This window comes from Monodelphis domestica, chromosome 3 (genome assembly GCF_027887165.1).
Source record: "Monodelphis domestica isolate mMonDom1 chromosome 3, mMonDom1.pri, whole genome shotgun sequence".
NCBI classification, from domain to species: Eukaryota; Metazoa; Chordata; class Mammalia; order Didelphimorphia; family Didelphidae; genus Monodelphis; species Monodelphis domestica.
Genome location: NC_077229.1, coordinates 78,055,153 through 78,072,442, shown reverse-complemented (window position 1 = coordinate 78,072,442; position 17,290 = coordinate 78,055,153). Strand labels below are relative to the sequence as shown.

Genomic DNA, 17,290 nt, shown 5'->3' with positions numbered 1-17,290 from the left:
GGTTTACAATAGTGCAAACATTATTATCTCTCCTTGACAGTGAGGAAACTGAGGTTCAATGAGTAGAAAAGACTGCCCCATGATCATAAAGCTAGTCTGTGTCAGAGTCAATATTCCACCCCAGGTCTCTTGACTTGTGGGATCCAACGTCAAAACTATTTTCATAATCATATGATGACATTATTTGCCTTTTTTACTTTCGTGAAGGAACAGTGGAGTTTTCCAAAATCCACATTGCAACTAATCTTTTAGGAAATACTCCTTATCAAGTTTTGATGTTATGTCAAAGATGATAACAAAGACCAATTATCTGAAAAGGCTATTCTAGTACTTCTCCCTTTACCAATTCCCTATCTACATGAGACTGTATTTTCTTCATATACTTCAACCAAAATAATATTTCACATCAGACTGGATAATGAAGCAGATAGGAGATTCTAGCTGGTTTCTATTAGGTCAGATGTGAAAGAGATTTGCAAAAATATGTAAAACAGTACCATTCTTCTCACTAATTTTTTAAAAAGAAAATTATAGTTATTTTGCTTATAAGCATGCTATTTATGAAATAATGTACTAAGTTTATTGGTATTTAAAATGATTTATTAAATAAATATTTTAAATTTTATCAGTTTTAGTTTTTTTTTCTCCTAAACCCTTCCCTTCTATCTTGGTGTCAGTTCTGAGACAGAAGAGCAAAGCAGCAAGCACAAAGCCATCAGGAATAAGTGACTTGTCCAGGGCCATACAACTGGAAGTATCTGAGGTCAGATTTTGAACCCAGGTCCTCCAGACTCCAGGCCTGGTGCTGTATCCACAGTGCCACCAAGCTTCCCCACTTTTTTAATTTCTAATATGATAAATATTGACATATAACTCATATAAAAACTCTTTGGGGTGTCCTTTTAATTTTTAAGAGTGTAAAGGAGTCCTGAGGCCTGAAAGTTTGAGGACCAATGCACTAGCCCATGCTACCTTTCATTCATTCTAGGCCAACTTAATTCATCACCTGGAAATTTCTCAGAACCAGCTTTGGAAAGAAACTTTCTTACCTTTTCCTCTAGTGTGGTGATGACACTATGGGGCAACACCAGCAGAGCACAAGCTCTGGCAGGTCCCACCACACATTGGGTAAAGGTAATCTAATACAAAGAGTGCAAAAGAAATAAGTGTGAATTGTTATTTTGAGTGGAAGAACCCAGGCCCTGAGGCAGAAGACCTGGTCTTGGACCTGTGCCTGCTTCAGACTTGCTGTATGACTTCTCTCAGGCTACTGCGACTAAGATGGACACACAAATAGTACACAATGGAACATGCTGCCCATGTGAGAGAGGTTTAGGCAAAGAGTGGAAGATCCAAGAAGAGAGAACTTTCAGGAGGAAGATTCTAGGGATTGATTCATGGAGGAATCCTGAGCCAAGCCCTGAAGGATGGATGATGAGGGCAGGTAGAGCATTCCATTCGCAAGGAGCAAACAGCATGAGCAGTGACACTGTGATGGGGAAGGAATTTGGGAGAGGACACTGGGTCCCCTTTCCCTCTTCCAGGGAAGGAAATTCTCTAGGGTAGGCTCTGGGTCTGTGTTTGATGAGCAAGCCTATTCCCAGTGCTCCCATCCCCCAGTCCCCAACTAGAAAGGCAATGTTTCCTCTCCATCTCCCAACTATAGGAACTAGACCTGGGCAGGTAATGGTCCAGGTCTCTAGAGCCTTCTAGTCTCCCCCCTACCCCCAACTCCATCTCCAGTATCTCAGACTGATTATCAGCTAGGGACTGAGGTCAGGTTTGCTTAGAGGAAGGGGAGAAAGGCAGAGACACATCCAGAGGTAGTGAGACCTTAAAAGGGAGTGGTGGAGAGGGGAAGAAAAGACAGTAAAAGGGGGGGGGGGAGGGAAGGAAGAGAGGAAAAGGGGACAAGACATTGGAGGAGGGAAGGAGGGAGAAGAGAGGGATAAGGTAGGAAGAAGGGAAAGGAATAAAAAGAATAGTAAAGAAGGGGAAAAGAAAAAGGGAGAGGGAGAGAAAACTTTAGGAGAGGGGGAGTGAACGAGGAAGAGGAAGGAGGATGGGAAGAAAAGAGAGGAAGATAGAAGAGAAAGGAAAAGGAAGAAAATAAGGGGAGAAAGAGGGGAAGGAAGAGAGAAGAAAAGGGGGGAGGGGAAAGAGAAACCGAGCCTGAGAGAAGTGGAGAGGGAGGGAGGGAGGGAGGAGAGAAAGGGAAGGCGAGAGGCAGAAGGAAGGGGAGAAGAGAGGAAAAGGGGAGAGAGCCAGAAAGAAGGGAGGGGGAAGAGAGGGAAAGAGGGAGAGAGCTAGAGAGAGAAGGAGGGAGGGAAGCAGCGAGGGAGGGAGGGGAGCTTGAGCAGAGCGGGCGGTGAGACTGCAGCGCAGCCGGAGCCACAGGAGCAGGAGCCACGGGAGCAGGAGCCAGGGGAGCAGGAACCCGAGCGGGGCCCCGGACGATGCGCTAGTCGAGCCCGAGCTGCTGGAGCCGGACCCACCCCGGGAAGCCGCAGGAGCCGAGTCCCGGTCAGAGGTGAGGGCCAGGGTGGGGGCCGGGGCCGGGGCCGGGCTGCGGCCGGGAGGCGCTGCGGCGAAGGGGCGGGGGAGGAGGCTGCGGGCGGCCAGGGGTGCTGGGCTGCGGGGGAGGGGGCGGGCTCCGGGCATTGCAGCTGCAGCAGAAGAGGGGGGCCGAGGCCGGGCTTCACCCACCGGCGGCCACCCACGCCCAGCCCTGGGCTTGGGCGGCTGCAGCAAGGATCCCTGCCGGAAGGTTTGGTATGGCCAGGGCCGCTTGGAATCCCCCCCTAAGCCCCCCATTCCTTGGCTGCCGATTCAGCACCGGAGATGTCTGGAGGGAGGGCCTGGCAGGTCCTGAGGCTCGTGTTAAGGCTCCCCTCCCTGCCCCGCCCCGCTCACAGGAGTGTGGTGGAGATAGGGAACGGGGTGGGGGGCGCCCTAGGGGACGCCCTCCTTTGGGAAGCTAGCCTGCTTAGGCCCCAAGTCTTCTTTTCTGCCTCCTCCCTTCCCCCCTTTAAGACCAAGGCGACACTTTCTGTAGGGGGTCTTTAGGGACATGGCTCGAGTGGGGGTGGGGGGACATTCCCTCTCTCACCCTCCCATCATATCCACTTAAGGCCCCTCCCAGCTTGACCCCTTGGCCCACGGAGTCCAAAACCTCCTCCCCTTCCCCCTCGACAGCAGCCCTGGCCAGCTGACCAAAGGGAAACTGAGGACCAAGCAGTTTAGCCAAGGTCAAATATCTGTTTAATAGAGAGATGGAGCCTGGGGCATCTTGAAGATCAGGCCCCCTTGGTTTTGGACCCCCCTCTCAAGAAAGTATTAGTTCTTTCTGCTATCTGTCCTTGATTCTGGGAGGAGGGCGAGGGCCCTTCCCAGGCCTTAATCCCTTGTCCAAGATGCCTTCGCTCTGGGCCTGATTGGAGGAGAGAGAGAAAACAGTCGTTCCCAGGCTCTCTTCCAGTTCAGAGGCCTGATGGCTGAGTCTGAAGGGACAGAACCTCCAACCTCAGGGGTTCACTGTGTCCTCGTATAGACAGGGATGGGATGGAGCCAAACTAAGGGGGAGGTAGGAGAGACAACTGCCAAGAGCACATCACTCAAATGGGGTGATTTTTCATAAGCAGCTAGATTTTAAAACTTGCCTTGCTTGGCCTCTGCGGGGCCAAATTAGGAATGATGGAAGGTAGTTAGAAAGGCAGATTTAGGCTAGATCTTAAGGAATGAACTGCCTGGCAGTGGGAGCTGTCCAAATTTCAGGAGGTAGTTTGGCCTCTGTGTCACTGGAAGTCTTCTAAAGACTCCAGATTTAGATCTAGAAGGGACCTTAGAGATCACATAGGCCTGGGAGTCTCTGCTTTGTTTATGTCCTGGACCCCTTTGTCGATCTGGTGAAGTCTATAGACCCCTTTTCATAAAGATGTTTGTTTTTAAATGCATAAAATACATAGGATTACAAAGGAAACCAGTCATGTTGAAACAGCTACCAAAATGATTTTTTAAAAATTCAGAAATGCTTTTTAATCGTGTGTGTGTGTGTGTGTGTGTGTGTGTGTGTGTGTGTGTGTGTGTGTGTGCAGTCAGTTCTTAAACCCCAGATCTAGTACATTTTTAAGATAAGGAAACATCCTGAGAAGGGGCCTGCCTTGCTTGCCCAAGGTCACACAGGTAGCAAGGGGCAGTGAGTGATAGGAGCAGGTCTCCTGACACAAATCCGACCCATTGCTCTTTGCATTACCCTACACTGCTTCAAGCAGAGATTGCATGACCATATGTCAGTAATGGTGTAGAAGAGATTCTTCCTGGGGTACAGGCTGGACTGGATGGCTTCTGAGGTCCCGTCCAGTGTTGACATTCTGTGATTCTTCAGTGTCATTTCAGTGAATCCAGCCCTCCATGGCATCTGAAGGATCAAAGCTCCCAGCAGACAGGGACCAAAGGGAAATGATCAAACCTTATCCAGGGCTCACGGATGGCAGTGTGCAAGACAGGACTAGAGTAACCAATTGAGTTGCATAGTTACTGAGCTAAGCCTAGCTTGGATGACACAGTCTCTTTTGAATAATTGCAATGATAGGAAGCTCTTTCTTTTAGGAGGCATTCCATTCCAGTAATGGACACTTCCCATCAGAAAGTGACTAGTAAGTAATGAGCTCCCCATCACTGAAATCAAAAGCTAGATCACCACCTGTTAGGGAAGCTGCAGTGACCTGGCTAAGGCCCTCCTCGCTTCCAGAAATTCCAAGATGCTGTCCTGACCAGGCCATCCCACCTGGGTCCACAGAAGAATAACAATAGCTCCCATTCCTGTAAAGCTTTTCAGCTTACAAAGCATTTCCACAACATTTCTCACAACCACCCTAGGAGATCAGTAGGGTGACAATTACGATTTCCATCTTAATAGAGGATGAAATCAAGATTCAGAGAGGCTAAGGAAACCCAGCAGGCTAGTAAACAGCACAGCCAGGCCTCCCTCCACCCCAGGTCTTTTAATAATACTAGTGTTGATCCACTGCAGAATCACAGAGAGAGATTTGGAGAGAACCTCAAAGACCTCGAATCCAGCCTGTCCCTGACCAGAAATCTCCTCTACAACATGCCTACCAAGGGGCTGATCCCACCTGCCCCATGTCTTCACCACTGTGCCCCTCTCCCTTACTCTCTCTGTCTCTGCAGCTCTCTCCCAGTTTGCTGCATTGGCTTGTTTTTCCTCCCTTGCTCTGTGCCTTTGTCTCCACCTCTGGCTCCTCCTGCCTTGAGCCTTTTCCTCAGCCTCCAAGCTAGGCCCACCTGTATCTGTCTGCATTTCACCACCGGAGCTGAGGGCCTGAGAATTGGGAAGGGCCTCAGAGGCCACTGACCCTTCACTTGAACAAGTTGCTGCTGATATGTGGTCCTGGACTCTTTTCGAATGAAAGAGGCAGTCAATTTCATTTTATGGTTTGATCAAAAATGATTTTGATCTCACTGTTTGGAATTTTTCTTTTTCTTTTCTTGTTTTTTTAAATTTAAGTTTTTCTTTATATCAAGCCTAAATCTGCCTCTTTGCAACTCCCCTCCACAATCCCACCACACCATGATCTTAATTCAGTCTCTTAGGGCCAAGGAGAGCAAATCTAAACCCTTTCTGTATGATGGCCCTTCAGAGACTTGAAGACAGCCATCATGGTGCCTTGTGGCCTCCAAGTTTTTTTCTTCTCTGTGCTAAACAAATGAGATAATATTTGTAAAGCACTTAGCATAGTGCCTTGCACATAATGTGTGCTTAATAAATGTTTGTTCCCTGCCTCCCTTCCCTAGACATCCCCCTTCCTTTGACTTATCATTTCAAAGCCCTTACCTATACTGGTCACCTCACTGAGGATTTTTTTTACCTCATTTGTGGACTTGCCACAAAGATGGTACCCAGAGTAGAACAAAACCATCTGAATGAAGTTTGATCAGGGAGGGACTGTTATTTCCCCTATTCTGGACACTTGCTCTCAATATAACCTGGAATCACATCAGTTTTTTCTTAGCTGTCATATTGAGAATTGACTTACTGTGCTTATAGTTCACTGAAATCCTCATATCCATTTCTAGATGAACTACTCTCTGGCTATGCCTTTCCTTTCTTCTATTTGTGAAATTGATTTTTTGAACTCAAACATAAGACTTAATTATTCTCCCCATTGAAATTTTGTATTTTTGGATTCAATTCAGTGCCCTAGGATATTGAGGTTGTTTTTTTTTTTTTGGGGGGGGGTGCATTCTCATCCTGTGTTAGGCAGCTCTCTTAGATATGTCATTTGTAAATTTCATAAGCATTCATGCCATCTGTACCTTTATCCCAATCACTGATAATAATGTTAAACAAGAAAACACCAAACAACAATTAGAGAACTCTTTCATACTAATTCTAAACCATGGAGCCCAGACATCCAATCAGCCCAGAATACTTTCCTGTCATCTAACTTAACATCTCTCAATATTTTCCACAAGAAGAGCTGGAAAGATTTTGTCAGAGGCCTTGCTAAAATCTAGGGAAACTAAACCACGTTTAAGCATTCCCATTTAAATCATTCCCACTAAACCATTTAAGCATTTACTTTAGTCAGTTATGTTAAGATTTGTTCATTTTGTCAATAATTTTGAAATCCCCTTCCAAGATGGAATTTGAAACCTAGACCTTCCTGACTCCAAACCTAGCACTTTATGCCCTATGTCAAGCAAATAGACTAAGTCTAATAATTCTAAAATAAAGAAAAGACAAGAAGAAAGTGAGAAAGAAAGGAAGGAAAGAAAAGGGAAGAAGGGAAAGAAAAGGAAGGAGGGAAAAAAGGAGGGAAAGGAGAAAGAAAAAGAAAGGAAGAAGGAAAAAAGAAAAGGTTAGTTTTGATGAAGCTATTCTGGCCCTGTGTGATCACTACTTCCTTTTCTAGATGTTTGCAAACCATCTTTTTAATAATGTGTTACAAAATTTGTCTGAAATTGAAGTTAAAGTCATTAGGCTATAGTTTACAGATTTAATTTTTTTTCTCTTTTTGAAAATAAGAACATTTGCTCTTCTCCTGTCTTGTGGTATCTCCTTTATTCTCTAGGACCTTTCAAAGATCATTAATTGACAGTGGCTTAATAATCCCATGCATTAATTCCTTCAGTGACCTGGGACATAGTTCACCTGGGCTTTGTGACTGGTACTCATCGAGATCAGGTCAGTGTTCTTTTACTCTCTCCCTTCTTATTTTGGGGGTTGATTCTCTGTTAATCATTTCTGTTCTGTCCTATCCAGTCCAAAGATCCAATGAGAAAGGAGAAACAAAATGAGGGTTGAAAAGCTCTATATTCTCTCCATTTTTGGTTGTCATCATTCCATTTTCCCAGAGCATTCATTTCCTTTTATCTCTATCATTCTTCCTTTTATCTCTAAGGAAGCCAAGAAAAACTATTTTGTTGTCCATCGATTTCCTCTAAAGTTTTTAGTTCCATTTGAGTTGTAACCCTCTCAACACTTTTTTAAAATAGGATTATGTCATGCTTTTGTATTCATCTCCATACTTTGCACTTGCTTCCATCTTCTGCACATGACTTTTTAAAATTTAAGGTGGCTGGTGAGTTCCCAGTGTGTTCACTTTTTTCTCTTGAGATACCTTTCCATTTTCCTTCTCATTGGAATTGAGGTTTTTTGTATCTTCAGAATTTCATTCTAAAGACACTTCCATTTCCCGCCCCCCTGGGCTGAGTTTTACCCTATAGAAAAAAAAAATATATATATATACATATATGTATATTTAAATGAATAATTAATCTTAATTCTAAGGCAGAAGAGCAGTAAGGACTAGGCAGTTGGGGTTAAGTGACTTGCTCAGGATCACACAGGTAGAAGTGTGTGAGGCCAAATTTGAACCCAGGATCTCTAGTCTCTAGGCCTCTCTCTATCCACTGAACCACTTTGTTGCCTCTTAGCTATATATATATTTTACAACCTTTTTTTTATTGTGAACTTAGCAATTATCAATCAATATAAAACTTTTCCATATGCCAAAAGAAAAAGAATTATATCTGACTTCTCTGAATCCTTTGAAATTTCAAAAAAAAAAAAAAGATTTGTTTTTGTTTTTGTTGTTGTTAACTTACAAAGAGCTATTTTTTCCCCAACCTTTTAGCTCTGCTCCTTTTTGGAAAAAAAAACGGAGAAATAAAAACAAAATCTTTGTAACAAATATGCATAATCAAGAAAAACAAACTTCCACATTGACCTATGTCTCACTGACTCTATGGAAGTTGATACCCCACTTCATCATCTGCCTTTTGGTATCATGGTTGATCTCTGCACTGATCAGAGTTCTTAAATCTTTCAGGGTTGCCTTTGCTTTGCTGACATTGTACAAATCATTCTCTTGGTTCTGCTCACTTCACTGCATCAGTTCATACAAGTTTCCCCAGGTTCATCTGAAACCATTCCCTTTGTTGTTTCTTATAGGCACAATATTTCATTACCTTCATATATCATAATTTGTTCAGTCATTCTTCAATTAATGGGTACCTCTCACCTTAGGTTCTCTGTCATTACAAAAAGAGCTGCTGTGAATATCTTTGTGCATTTTGTACATTTTGGAGTATTTTCCCTTTTTTAAAAAAATCTCTTTGGGGTATGGGCCTTATAGTGGTAAACCCTTCAAAGGTGGAAGTCCCTAAATCAAGGCTTTCTATTACAGTTTCCTTCTTTCCTCTCCTTCACCATCACAATCTAAGATAAAGTCCTTATTTCCCCCCCAAGGTTACCATGATTTTTTACCCCAGAAGCCAGGTCTTCCTTGTTGGTAGAAATCAATCAATATTAAAAATATATACATCTCTCTCTCTCTCTCTCTCTCTCTCTCTCTCTCTCTCTCTCTCTCTCTCTCTCTATATATATATATATATATATATATATATATATATACACACACACACACATATATATAGATATATATTTAAAGAATCTGCCTTTTCTCCTTCCTCTCCCTACCCTCAATTAAGAAAGCAAGAAAAACTAACAACCTGTTACAAATGTATATAATAAAACAAAACAAATTCCCTTGGCTATATCCAAAAAGGCATGACCAACATTTGATCATTATGAACTGGGGTGTACAGCTGTCTCCAATTTATTTTTCTGTCTCCTCTGACTTGTGATGGTCCTTCTCTCCATCCTGCTCTTCCAATATTGCTTCTTTGATTCTCGTTTTGGGGACTGAGCAAAACAAACAGTAAGGATGAGTCTCTTCCCATTGATATTGGACTCAGCTGTCGTGAGCCTCCCTGTGTGTCCTCCTATCGCGATTTCTCTCTGCTCCATTGCTCCTGTGGGTGGGACTCCATAGGAACGGCACCAATGGTCCCAGCACTAAAGATGGCCTGGGGGTCCCAATGGGTAGGAACCATGGGTAGGCTTGGTCTGAGGCTTGGGTCAAGGCCTCAGACTAGGGCTAGTGTCAGGGCCTCAGTCTGGATCTAGAGGCTTACCGGAGGGCTGGGATCAGGATTAGAGGCTGAGTTCAGGACCAGGGTCTGGAGATTCCGGCTGAGAGGTGGGGTTTAGTCCGGAGCAGGGGAAAGGTTGCAATCAGGGGGCTCCCCGTCTAGGGCAGGGGCAGGGCTCAGTCCAGGACAGAGCCTGGAGTTAGAGGCATAGTCTGGGCTTGGGCAGGGGTCCTGATGGGGAAAGGGCTGGAGGGCAGTTCCTGAGTAAGAGAGTCTTTCAGAGAAAATCTACCTACCTTCTTTTCTGATGCAGCATCGCCAGGCTGGTGAGGGAGGGAAGAAAGAACAGTTCTGCGGTATTCCTGAGGGGGTTAGAGCCTTGGAGTCCATTATCAGCAGGCCTTTTTCTGAGTCAGGCTCCCCAGGAAGGCAGAGGCATGGCTGTCCTACCGTTGCCTTTCCTGGGCTAGCAGCTCAGAAGGTTCTAACCCCAAATGAATGCCAGGGATGTTGGACGGAGCCGGCCTGGTTGTTGCCCGGTGCTAACAATTGGGAAAGAAGGTAGGGGTTGAGCAGGAGGCGGGGGGCTCCAGCAAACGCTGGCAGCTTGTTCTCTTTCCCCCTCCGGCTCTCCCTAGCCCCTGTGCCCTCGCTCAAGAGTGCCCATTAGGAGCAGAAACATGTTTAGTCCCATATGTGTGCAAATTTCTGCACATGTGTCACATGCAAAGGTCTAGGCCTGGGAGGGGCTGAGCTAAGATGCCCGGCCACAGACTCTGCAAGTCAGCGCAGGGTCAGTTTAGGGACATTCACGGCTGTCTTTCATGATCCTGATCCCCCCCCCCACACACACACACACATCCTGACTTTAGTTCAGGTGGCTTCTGAGAAGCCAACCCTGGCTTCATGGTCCCTCCAGGAGCAGCGCCCCAGGGGGCAGGGAGATCCGACTACTCTAACGCAGCTCTCCAGGGTCACGAGCTGAGAGAGGGGCCTGGAGGCTCCCCAGGGGCCGGAACAGTGGGTGCAGGGGTAGGGCGCCTTGTTCCTGTTGGGGTAGCGCCATTTTTCGTATTTTTACTCCTGGGGTACTGCCGTGGCTAGCACTGTTATCGCCGGGGCGTAGCTGTCCTTGGCACTGGCACCTCCCGGGTGCTCCTGGAGTGGAGCTGTGGTCGGTCTCCTAACCTCCTGACAGGAGGGCAGCTAGAATAAACATTTTTAAAATCCTTTTTTTCTGTCTTGGAATCGATGCTACGTATTGGTTCCAAGACAGAAGAGCTTGCAATGGGAGTTAAGGGACTTGCTCACGGTGACACATACGGGAAGTATCTAAGGCCAGACTTGAACGCAGGTCCTCTCGCCTCCGAGCCTGGCTCTCAAGCTTGGTTACTCTGCTTAGTAGGAAGGCCCCTTGGAGCCCGCTGTCTTGTGCGCCATCACCCTGGCGGTCGGGCTGCAGTAGCACCCCCAGAGGAGAGCTGTAGTTAACACCCCAAGCCCCAAACTTCTTGGAGCCAGCAGGGCTTACCCCTGGGCCTCACCACAGACCCTAGAACGTCTGTCTCACCTCTCGCCTTCCTCTCCAGGAGCTCTAGCCACTGAAGAAGATGCCGGAACAAAGCAACGACTACCGGGTGGTGGTGTTTGGGGCAGGCGGCGTGGGCAAGAGCTCCCTGGTCCTGCGTTTCGTCAAGGGCACTTTCCGAGACACCTACATCCCCACCATCGAGGACACCTACCGCCAGGTCATCAGCTGCGACAAGAGCGTGTGCACCCTGCAGATCACCGACACCACGGGCAGCCACCAGTTCCCGGCCATGCAGCGCCTGTCCATCTCCAAGGGCCACGCCTTCATCCTGGTCTTCTCTGTCACCAGCAAGCAGTCCTTGGAGGAGCTGAGGCCCATCTACCAGCAGATCCTGCAGATCAAAGGCAGCGTCGAGAACATCCCGGTCATGTTGGTGGGGAACAAGTGCGATGAGACGCAGCGGGAGGTGGACACCAAGGAAGGGGAGGCCCTGGCCAAGGAGTGGAAGTGCGCCTTCATGGAGACCTCGGCCAAAATGAACTACAATGTCAAGGAGCTCTTCCAGGAGCTGCTCACCCTGGAGAAACACCGCAATATGAGTCTCAGTATTGACGGGAAGCGCTCCAGCAAGCAGAAGAGGACAGACAAACTCAAGGGCAAGTGTAGCCTGATGTGAGGGGCCTCCTCGGCCCCCAGGGCCACCGCCACCACCTCCTCCTCTCCACGGGCCACCCCCTCCCCTTCCCCCGCTCTGTCCCACTCTTGGTCTTGCTCCGGATGGCTCCGTGGCCCCTGTTTGGTCTCCTTCTGTCTTCCTGTCATCTCTAGCTCTCTTTCTCGCGGATGGCCTCTCTCTGTCTTTCCTCTTTATCTGTCTCTAACTGTCCCTCTCTGTTCTCATAGAAGCCCCAGAGCTCGAAGGGCACTCAGAAGTCATTGAGTTCAACCCGTATCTGAACAGAAGCTCCCTCTAGGACGCCCCTCTCATGTGGTCATCCAGCCTCTCCCGGGTCAGCATCTCGGTCTCTTTTTCCCACTTCTCAGTTCCTGTCAGTGTCTCTGCTTCTCTTTGTTTTTCTCATCTCCTTTTCTAGGTTCACACGTGTTCATGCGTGGGCACGTGTGTGCGCTCGTGTGTGCGTGTGTACATGTCCATCTTTCTTGCCCTGAGTCTCTCCATAGGCCTCCGGGCCAGGCCACCCACCCCTACATTTGATCACTGTGACTTGGGGGGCTGAAATGCACATTGACCTCGCACTTTTCTTTCTCTTTTTTGACCATGGATGGCCCCTTCCCTCCTCCTCTGCTCCATGGGCCCGGCTACGTTTCCCCCTCCTCCCTTTGGTACCGGGAGGCATGCGATAGGGAGGCCCAGCGGACTGCTCTCCCTGGCCTTTGAGACAATAGGCAATAAAGATGAAGCCCCTCCAGCCCAGCCAGGCCCTAAAGCTGCCCTAGGCCTCCCCCCTCTCTGGCCCTTGTAGATCTGGCCATTGGCCCCAGGACTGAGGAGCGAGGCCGAGGGGGCTTCTAGGCAGGAGCCAGACCGTCTAACAGCCCAGCACAATTCCAGGTCACCGCTGCCCCCCTCCGTCCCCCCACTCAGGTTGTACGGGAGTGTCCCTGATCCCAGCCTCCCCCTCACAGGGCTCTACAGGGTTCCTAGCGCTGTGAGTGTGTCCTGGGAAGGACCCGAGGAGTGGGGGGTCACTGCTCCCTGACCCCGGGAGGGTGGGGAGGCAGGAGCCATCAGCACAACCCCAGCATCCCCTCGAGGGGCCAGGCTGGGCCCCCATCTCAGAGATGGCTGGGGAAGGCACATTCAGTGGATTGGACTTGGGAGAGGGAGCATTCGCTTCCCCTCCCAGGGAGCCCTGACCCCCCTAGGAAGAGGAAGAGAGAGGATAGAGTGACCCCAAGGCCTTGGCATTGGTCGGAGGGGTGTTTGTGGCTGGATGCATATGGGTGAGTGTGTTAGTATATGTAGATACGCGTGTCTCTGTGTTCATGTGTGAGATGTCTGTGCAGGTGGGTGTATGCAGATGCGTGAGAATAAATCAAGGAGGTGTGTGTGTGCGCGTGTCCGTGCATAGATGGAGGGGCAGCTACCTGGAGGGAAAGCTGACAGACTTGGGGGTCAAGCTGGAGCCCTGCTCCTTTCCCCGGCGAGGGCCAATTTGCCCCTTCAGCCCCCTGCTGCAGGCAGCATTTCAACCCCTGGCATGCAGCACCCCCCCAGCTGGCGTTGGCTCTTCCCAAGAAGGAATGGGGTGAGGTGAGGGAAAGGTGAGCGGTGAGCTAGGGGACTCTCTCCTCTGAGGGTGCCTGCCCCAGCAGGGGCTCTGGCACCAATCCTCAGGGATCCACCCTGATAGCACAATTACTATCCCCCTGCCAGGCCCAGGGCTTGAGGAGGCGGAAGTGAGCAGCCAGGCCCTGCCTTGCAGTGGGTGTGTCTACTCACTTCTCTCCAACCAGACCCCCCCCCCCCCCAGACCCCCTGAGACATTACCAAGCCCCTCTTCTCCTCAGTGCCCAGAGCAAACCATGTTGTCCCATCCTCGCCTTCCTGCGCACTTTCCTCTTCCTTTTCCATATCACTTCCTGGGTCCAATATGGAAATCCCAGGAGAAAAAGGAAATAGACAGGCCTGTTTGGAAAATAGATGTCTAGGCTTGGCCAGCCTAAGGGATCCAGCTGAGGGTGACCAGAGAATGTTAGAGCTAGAAGTCACTTTATAGACCATCTGTTCCAAAACCTATATTTTACAGATCAGAAAACTGAGGCCCAGAGAGAATAAAGGAATTGCTTAAAGCTACACAGCAAGTTAGGGCCAGGGCAGAGAGAGCGGCAATATGCCCTTCAGGGGTGGCAGTCCCATGGAGCACATGGATCTCCCTCTCCCTGTCTCTGGGCCCCTCAAGGATTGCCAGAGGAAGGGACCAGGCCCTCCCAGATCACACACTGGGACCAGGGCAAGACCAAGAGTCTGGGATGAGCATCGGTTCCACATCCCTCCGTAGGCATGTGGTCTGGGCAATTCCACCCGGCCCTGGCTGCTGTGATGCTAGAATACTGTCTGGTGCTCTGGATTGAGGCCTTGGCCCCCTCCCCCAACCCTCTGTAATGCCTCCCCCATTCCGTGCCCCAGACAACTCCCCCAAGCATGTGGACACCCCCTCCTACAGTGCACCCCTCTTTTTTAAGAGTCCAATGTAGCCTTCACTCTAGAACTAGTCTTCCTCCAATAAAGACATGGCTCCTCCATCTGCACTGCCTGGTCCCCAGATTTTCTAGGGGGTGGTTTGGGCTACTAGGGTGGGGAAAATCAGCTCACAGCTTGATCTTGGCTCAGCATCTGGGAGGGTAAAGGGAAGTAGAAGCAGGAAAGAAGAGGGTGGGAGGGAGAGGGAGAGAGAATGAATGAAAAAGGGGGGGGGAGGAAGCTCAGAGAGGCAAGGGGGAAAAGGGGGAGAGAAGGGGGGCAGGTTGGTGAGGAATGAGGTGAAGAGAGGGCCTAGGGACAGAAGAAGGCCAACAAATAAGGGATGGGGTGGGTGAAGGGGACGTCAAGTCTGGGAAGAGAGAGGTTAGGTAGGACTGGAGAAATGACAGAGAAAAGGGACCTAGAGGAGGAGGGATGGGATGGAGAAGTGGTGAATTGGGAAAAGTTTGGGCTCAGGAAAATTGGGGAGGGTTTGGGGGCTGGGGTGAAGGATGGGGAGGTTAACTGAGGTGAGGGTTGGGCTGCTTGCTGAGGGGGTCCCTCTGCACAGCCTCGTGCCAGGGCCACGAGCCGGCTCCCCTCACGGGGCACAGATCGAAGAGTGCGTCATCAGCCTGTTGCCCTGGCAACCATCTGCTTCCCAGGCAGGCTTGTGCAGCCAAGCTGCAGCTGGGCTAGGGCTGGGAAGATGAAGGGGGAGGCAGAGACACTGAGGCTCCGGTGGGGGTTGTCATAGGCCCTATCCTCACCGGCCCTTCTTCCCGCTAAAAAGCAAAGAAGGCAGGGAACTCTGGGCTAGGGGCTGCCTGGCTCAGGGTGAGGGCTCCCAGCCACAAAGACCTGTGAGTCAGTGCATCGTTTGAGCCAAGGGAAGACCCAAGAAGGAGGGGATCGAGGGGCTTCCTTACTAGGAGCAGAGGCAAATCTAGCTCTGTCTGGCCATCTCTGTTCTCTATTGTCCCTCTTCCTGCTCTGTCTCTCCCCGCCTAGTCTTTCTGCCTTTGTCTTTTTATCCATAACAAGTTCAACCACTAGGGGTCGTGGGTACCTTAGAAGGTCCGCCAGACCAGTCACCTCCTCAGGCACTTTGAATTCCTGGGGACTGTGGACTGGCCCCAATTCACTGACTATTCCTGATTTCCTCCCTACTTCCTACTTTTACTTCCCTTTCACCTGTCCCTACTCTACAATTTCTTTACTCATCTCTCTCATTCCCTTCTTCCTTCCCTCCCTCCCTCTCTTTCTTCCCTCTCTTCTTCCCTTCCTCCTTCCCTCCCTTCCTACCTCCCTCCCTTTTTTCCTCCCTACCTCCCTTTTTTCTCTCCCTCCCTTCCCTCCCTCCCTCCTTCCCTCCCTCCCTCCTTCCCTTCCTTCCTCCCTCCCTCCCTCCCTCCCTCCTTCCTTCCTTCCTTCCTTCCTTCCTTCCTTCCTTCCTTCCTTCCTTCCTTCCTTCCTTCCTTCCTTCCTTCCTTCCTTCCTTCCTTCCTTCCTTCCTTCCTTCCTTCCTTCCTTCCTTCCTTCCTTCCTTCCTTCCTTCCTTCCTTCCTTCCTTCCTTCCTTCCTTCCCTCCCTCTTTCCATCTTTTCTTCCCTCCTCCTCCTTCTGTCTCAGTAGCCCCATGTCTCTGAATGTGGTCTGTGTCATAGACCCCCTAGAATGTCAGTACTAAGAGGGGCCCCAGAAGAAATTGCTAGAAGGAACCATGCTTAGACCAAAGAAGGGAGGCACTAAAACGAATTCCTAAGGTCATCCAGTCCAAGATGAAAGTGAAATCTTAAGAATCTTTCCCAGGCAGCAGGCTTGGTGTGTGGGTGGGTGGGAGGGTCAGTGGGGGATAGGGTGTGGGGAATAGAAAGTCAGAGACCAGAGCCAGAAGGCTCCTCTTCCACAAAGGTTGTTGGGAGACTCAAACCCTTTTCACACCTTAATATCAGTTGTTATGATGACTATTGTCTGGTCTGACCTTCCACCCAGTGAAAGCTTCAGCTACCACATTCCAGACAAGGTCATCCCAGCCTCTGCTTTTTGAACACTTCCAGTGACAGTGAACTTATTACCTCCAGAGGAAGCCCATTCCATTGTTGGACAGCTCTGATTTAGGGATGGCTCATTATACTAAGTTGAACCCTGTGGCCTGTGTCCTGTCCCATTTCCCCAACCTAAGGAAGAGGTTGTTTCAGTTCCAGCCCAAAGATGATGAGGGCCTGGGCTAGTAGAGATGGAGAGATGTGGAAAGATGGAAGAGATGGACGCCATAGCTGACTGTATATAGAGGGGAAAGGAGAGGGAGGTGAGAGTGATGTCCAAGCACCCAGAAGTACCCAGAACATTTCTTGGAAGGAAATTCTGGACCCAGAGGAAGAAGGGAAAGAGGCTGGGGAACTTCAAGGAAGCTTGAGGACAAATTGAGAAGACTGTGTGGTTCGGAGAACCCTAGCTTCCTAGCATCCCCCTGACTGCCCCTGCAGCTGGGACCTGGAGCCCTTTGTGTATAATAAAGCCTGGGCTTAAGCTGAGGGGCCTGGGGGCGGCAGCAGTGGATGGGAGCCAAATCTGGGGACCCAGGTGTCTGACCCACCTCACAACCCCAAGGGGACTTGCTTCTGAAGGAGGCAGAATCAGGGACGATGAAACCCAAGCCCAAATCTCACAACCCTGGCCGAGAGGGCAGAGCAGGCATTATATCTGCTGCCTTGCCTTCTTTTGAATCCCCAGCGTTTAGCACAGTGCCTGGCACTCAGTGAGTGCTTAATAAATGCTTACTGACTGACTGTTGGAGGGATCCATTGATTTAGATGGGGGAAAGGATTTATCCAAGGTCACACCGAGAAACTGTGGCAGAGCCAGACATTCAGCCATTCCACAAATGCTTACTGATGGCTGCTGTGTCTCAGCCCAGTGCCAGGTGCCATGGGAGAGGGCTAGCCTCCCAACTGGTCATGTGGTCTACTTTTCACTAGCTTCATTGCCTTCAAAGAAAAGAGCCTGGAGTCTGGGGCCCTGGGCGGATCCCTCTGGGTGCCCTGATTGAATATCTTCTTTGTTAGACAGGAGATCGGGCTTCTGAGCCAAAG

General features: G+C 49.4%; 1 protein-coding gene across 3 annotated transcripts; it reads left to right on the top strand.

Moving 5' to 3' along the window:
- Positions 1 to 936: 936 nt before the first annotated feature.
- On the top strand, positions 937 to 14,263 carry DIRAS1 (DIRAS family GTPase 1). Of its 3 annotated transcripts, none has more exons than XM_007489332.2 (3): positions 941 to 2,530; positions 7,155 to 7,207; positions 11,049 to 14,263. In XM_007489332.2, the coding sequence occupies exon 3, from the start codon at positions 11,070 to 11,072 to the stop codon at positions 11,664 to 11,666; it is 597 nt and encodes a 198-aa protein (XP_007489394.1). In that variant the 5' UTR covers positions 941 to 2,530; positions 7,155 to 7,207; positions 11,049 to 11,069; the 3' UTR covers positions 11,667 to 14,263. The 3 variants fall into 3 exon arrangements, with proteins under 3 accessions (XP_007489395.1, XP_007489394.1, XP_007489393.1); XM_007489331.2 differs by having other exon boundaries at positions 942 to 2,530; positions 7,095 to 7,207; XM_007489333.2 differs by lacking the exon at positions 7,155 to 7,207 and having other exon boundaries at positions 937 to 2,530.
- The last annotated feature ends 3,027 nt before the right edge of the window (positions 14,264 to 17,290 follow it).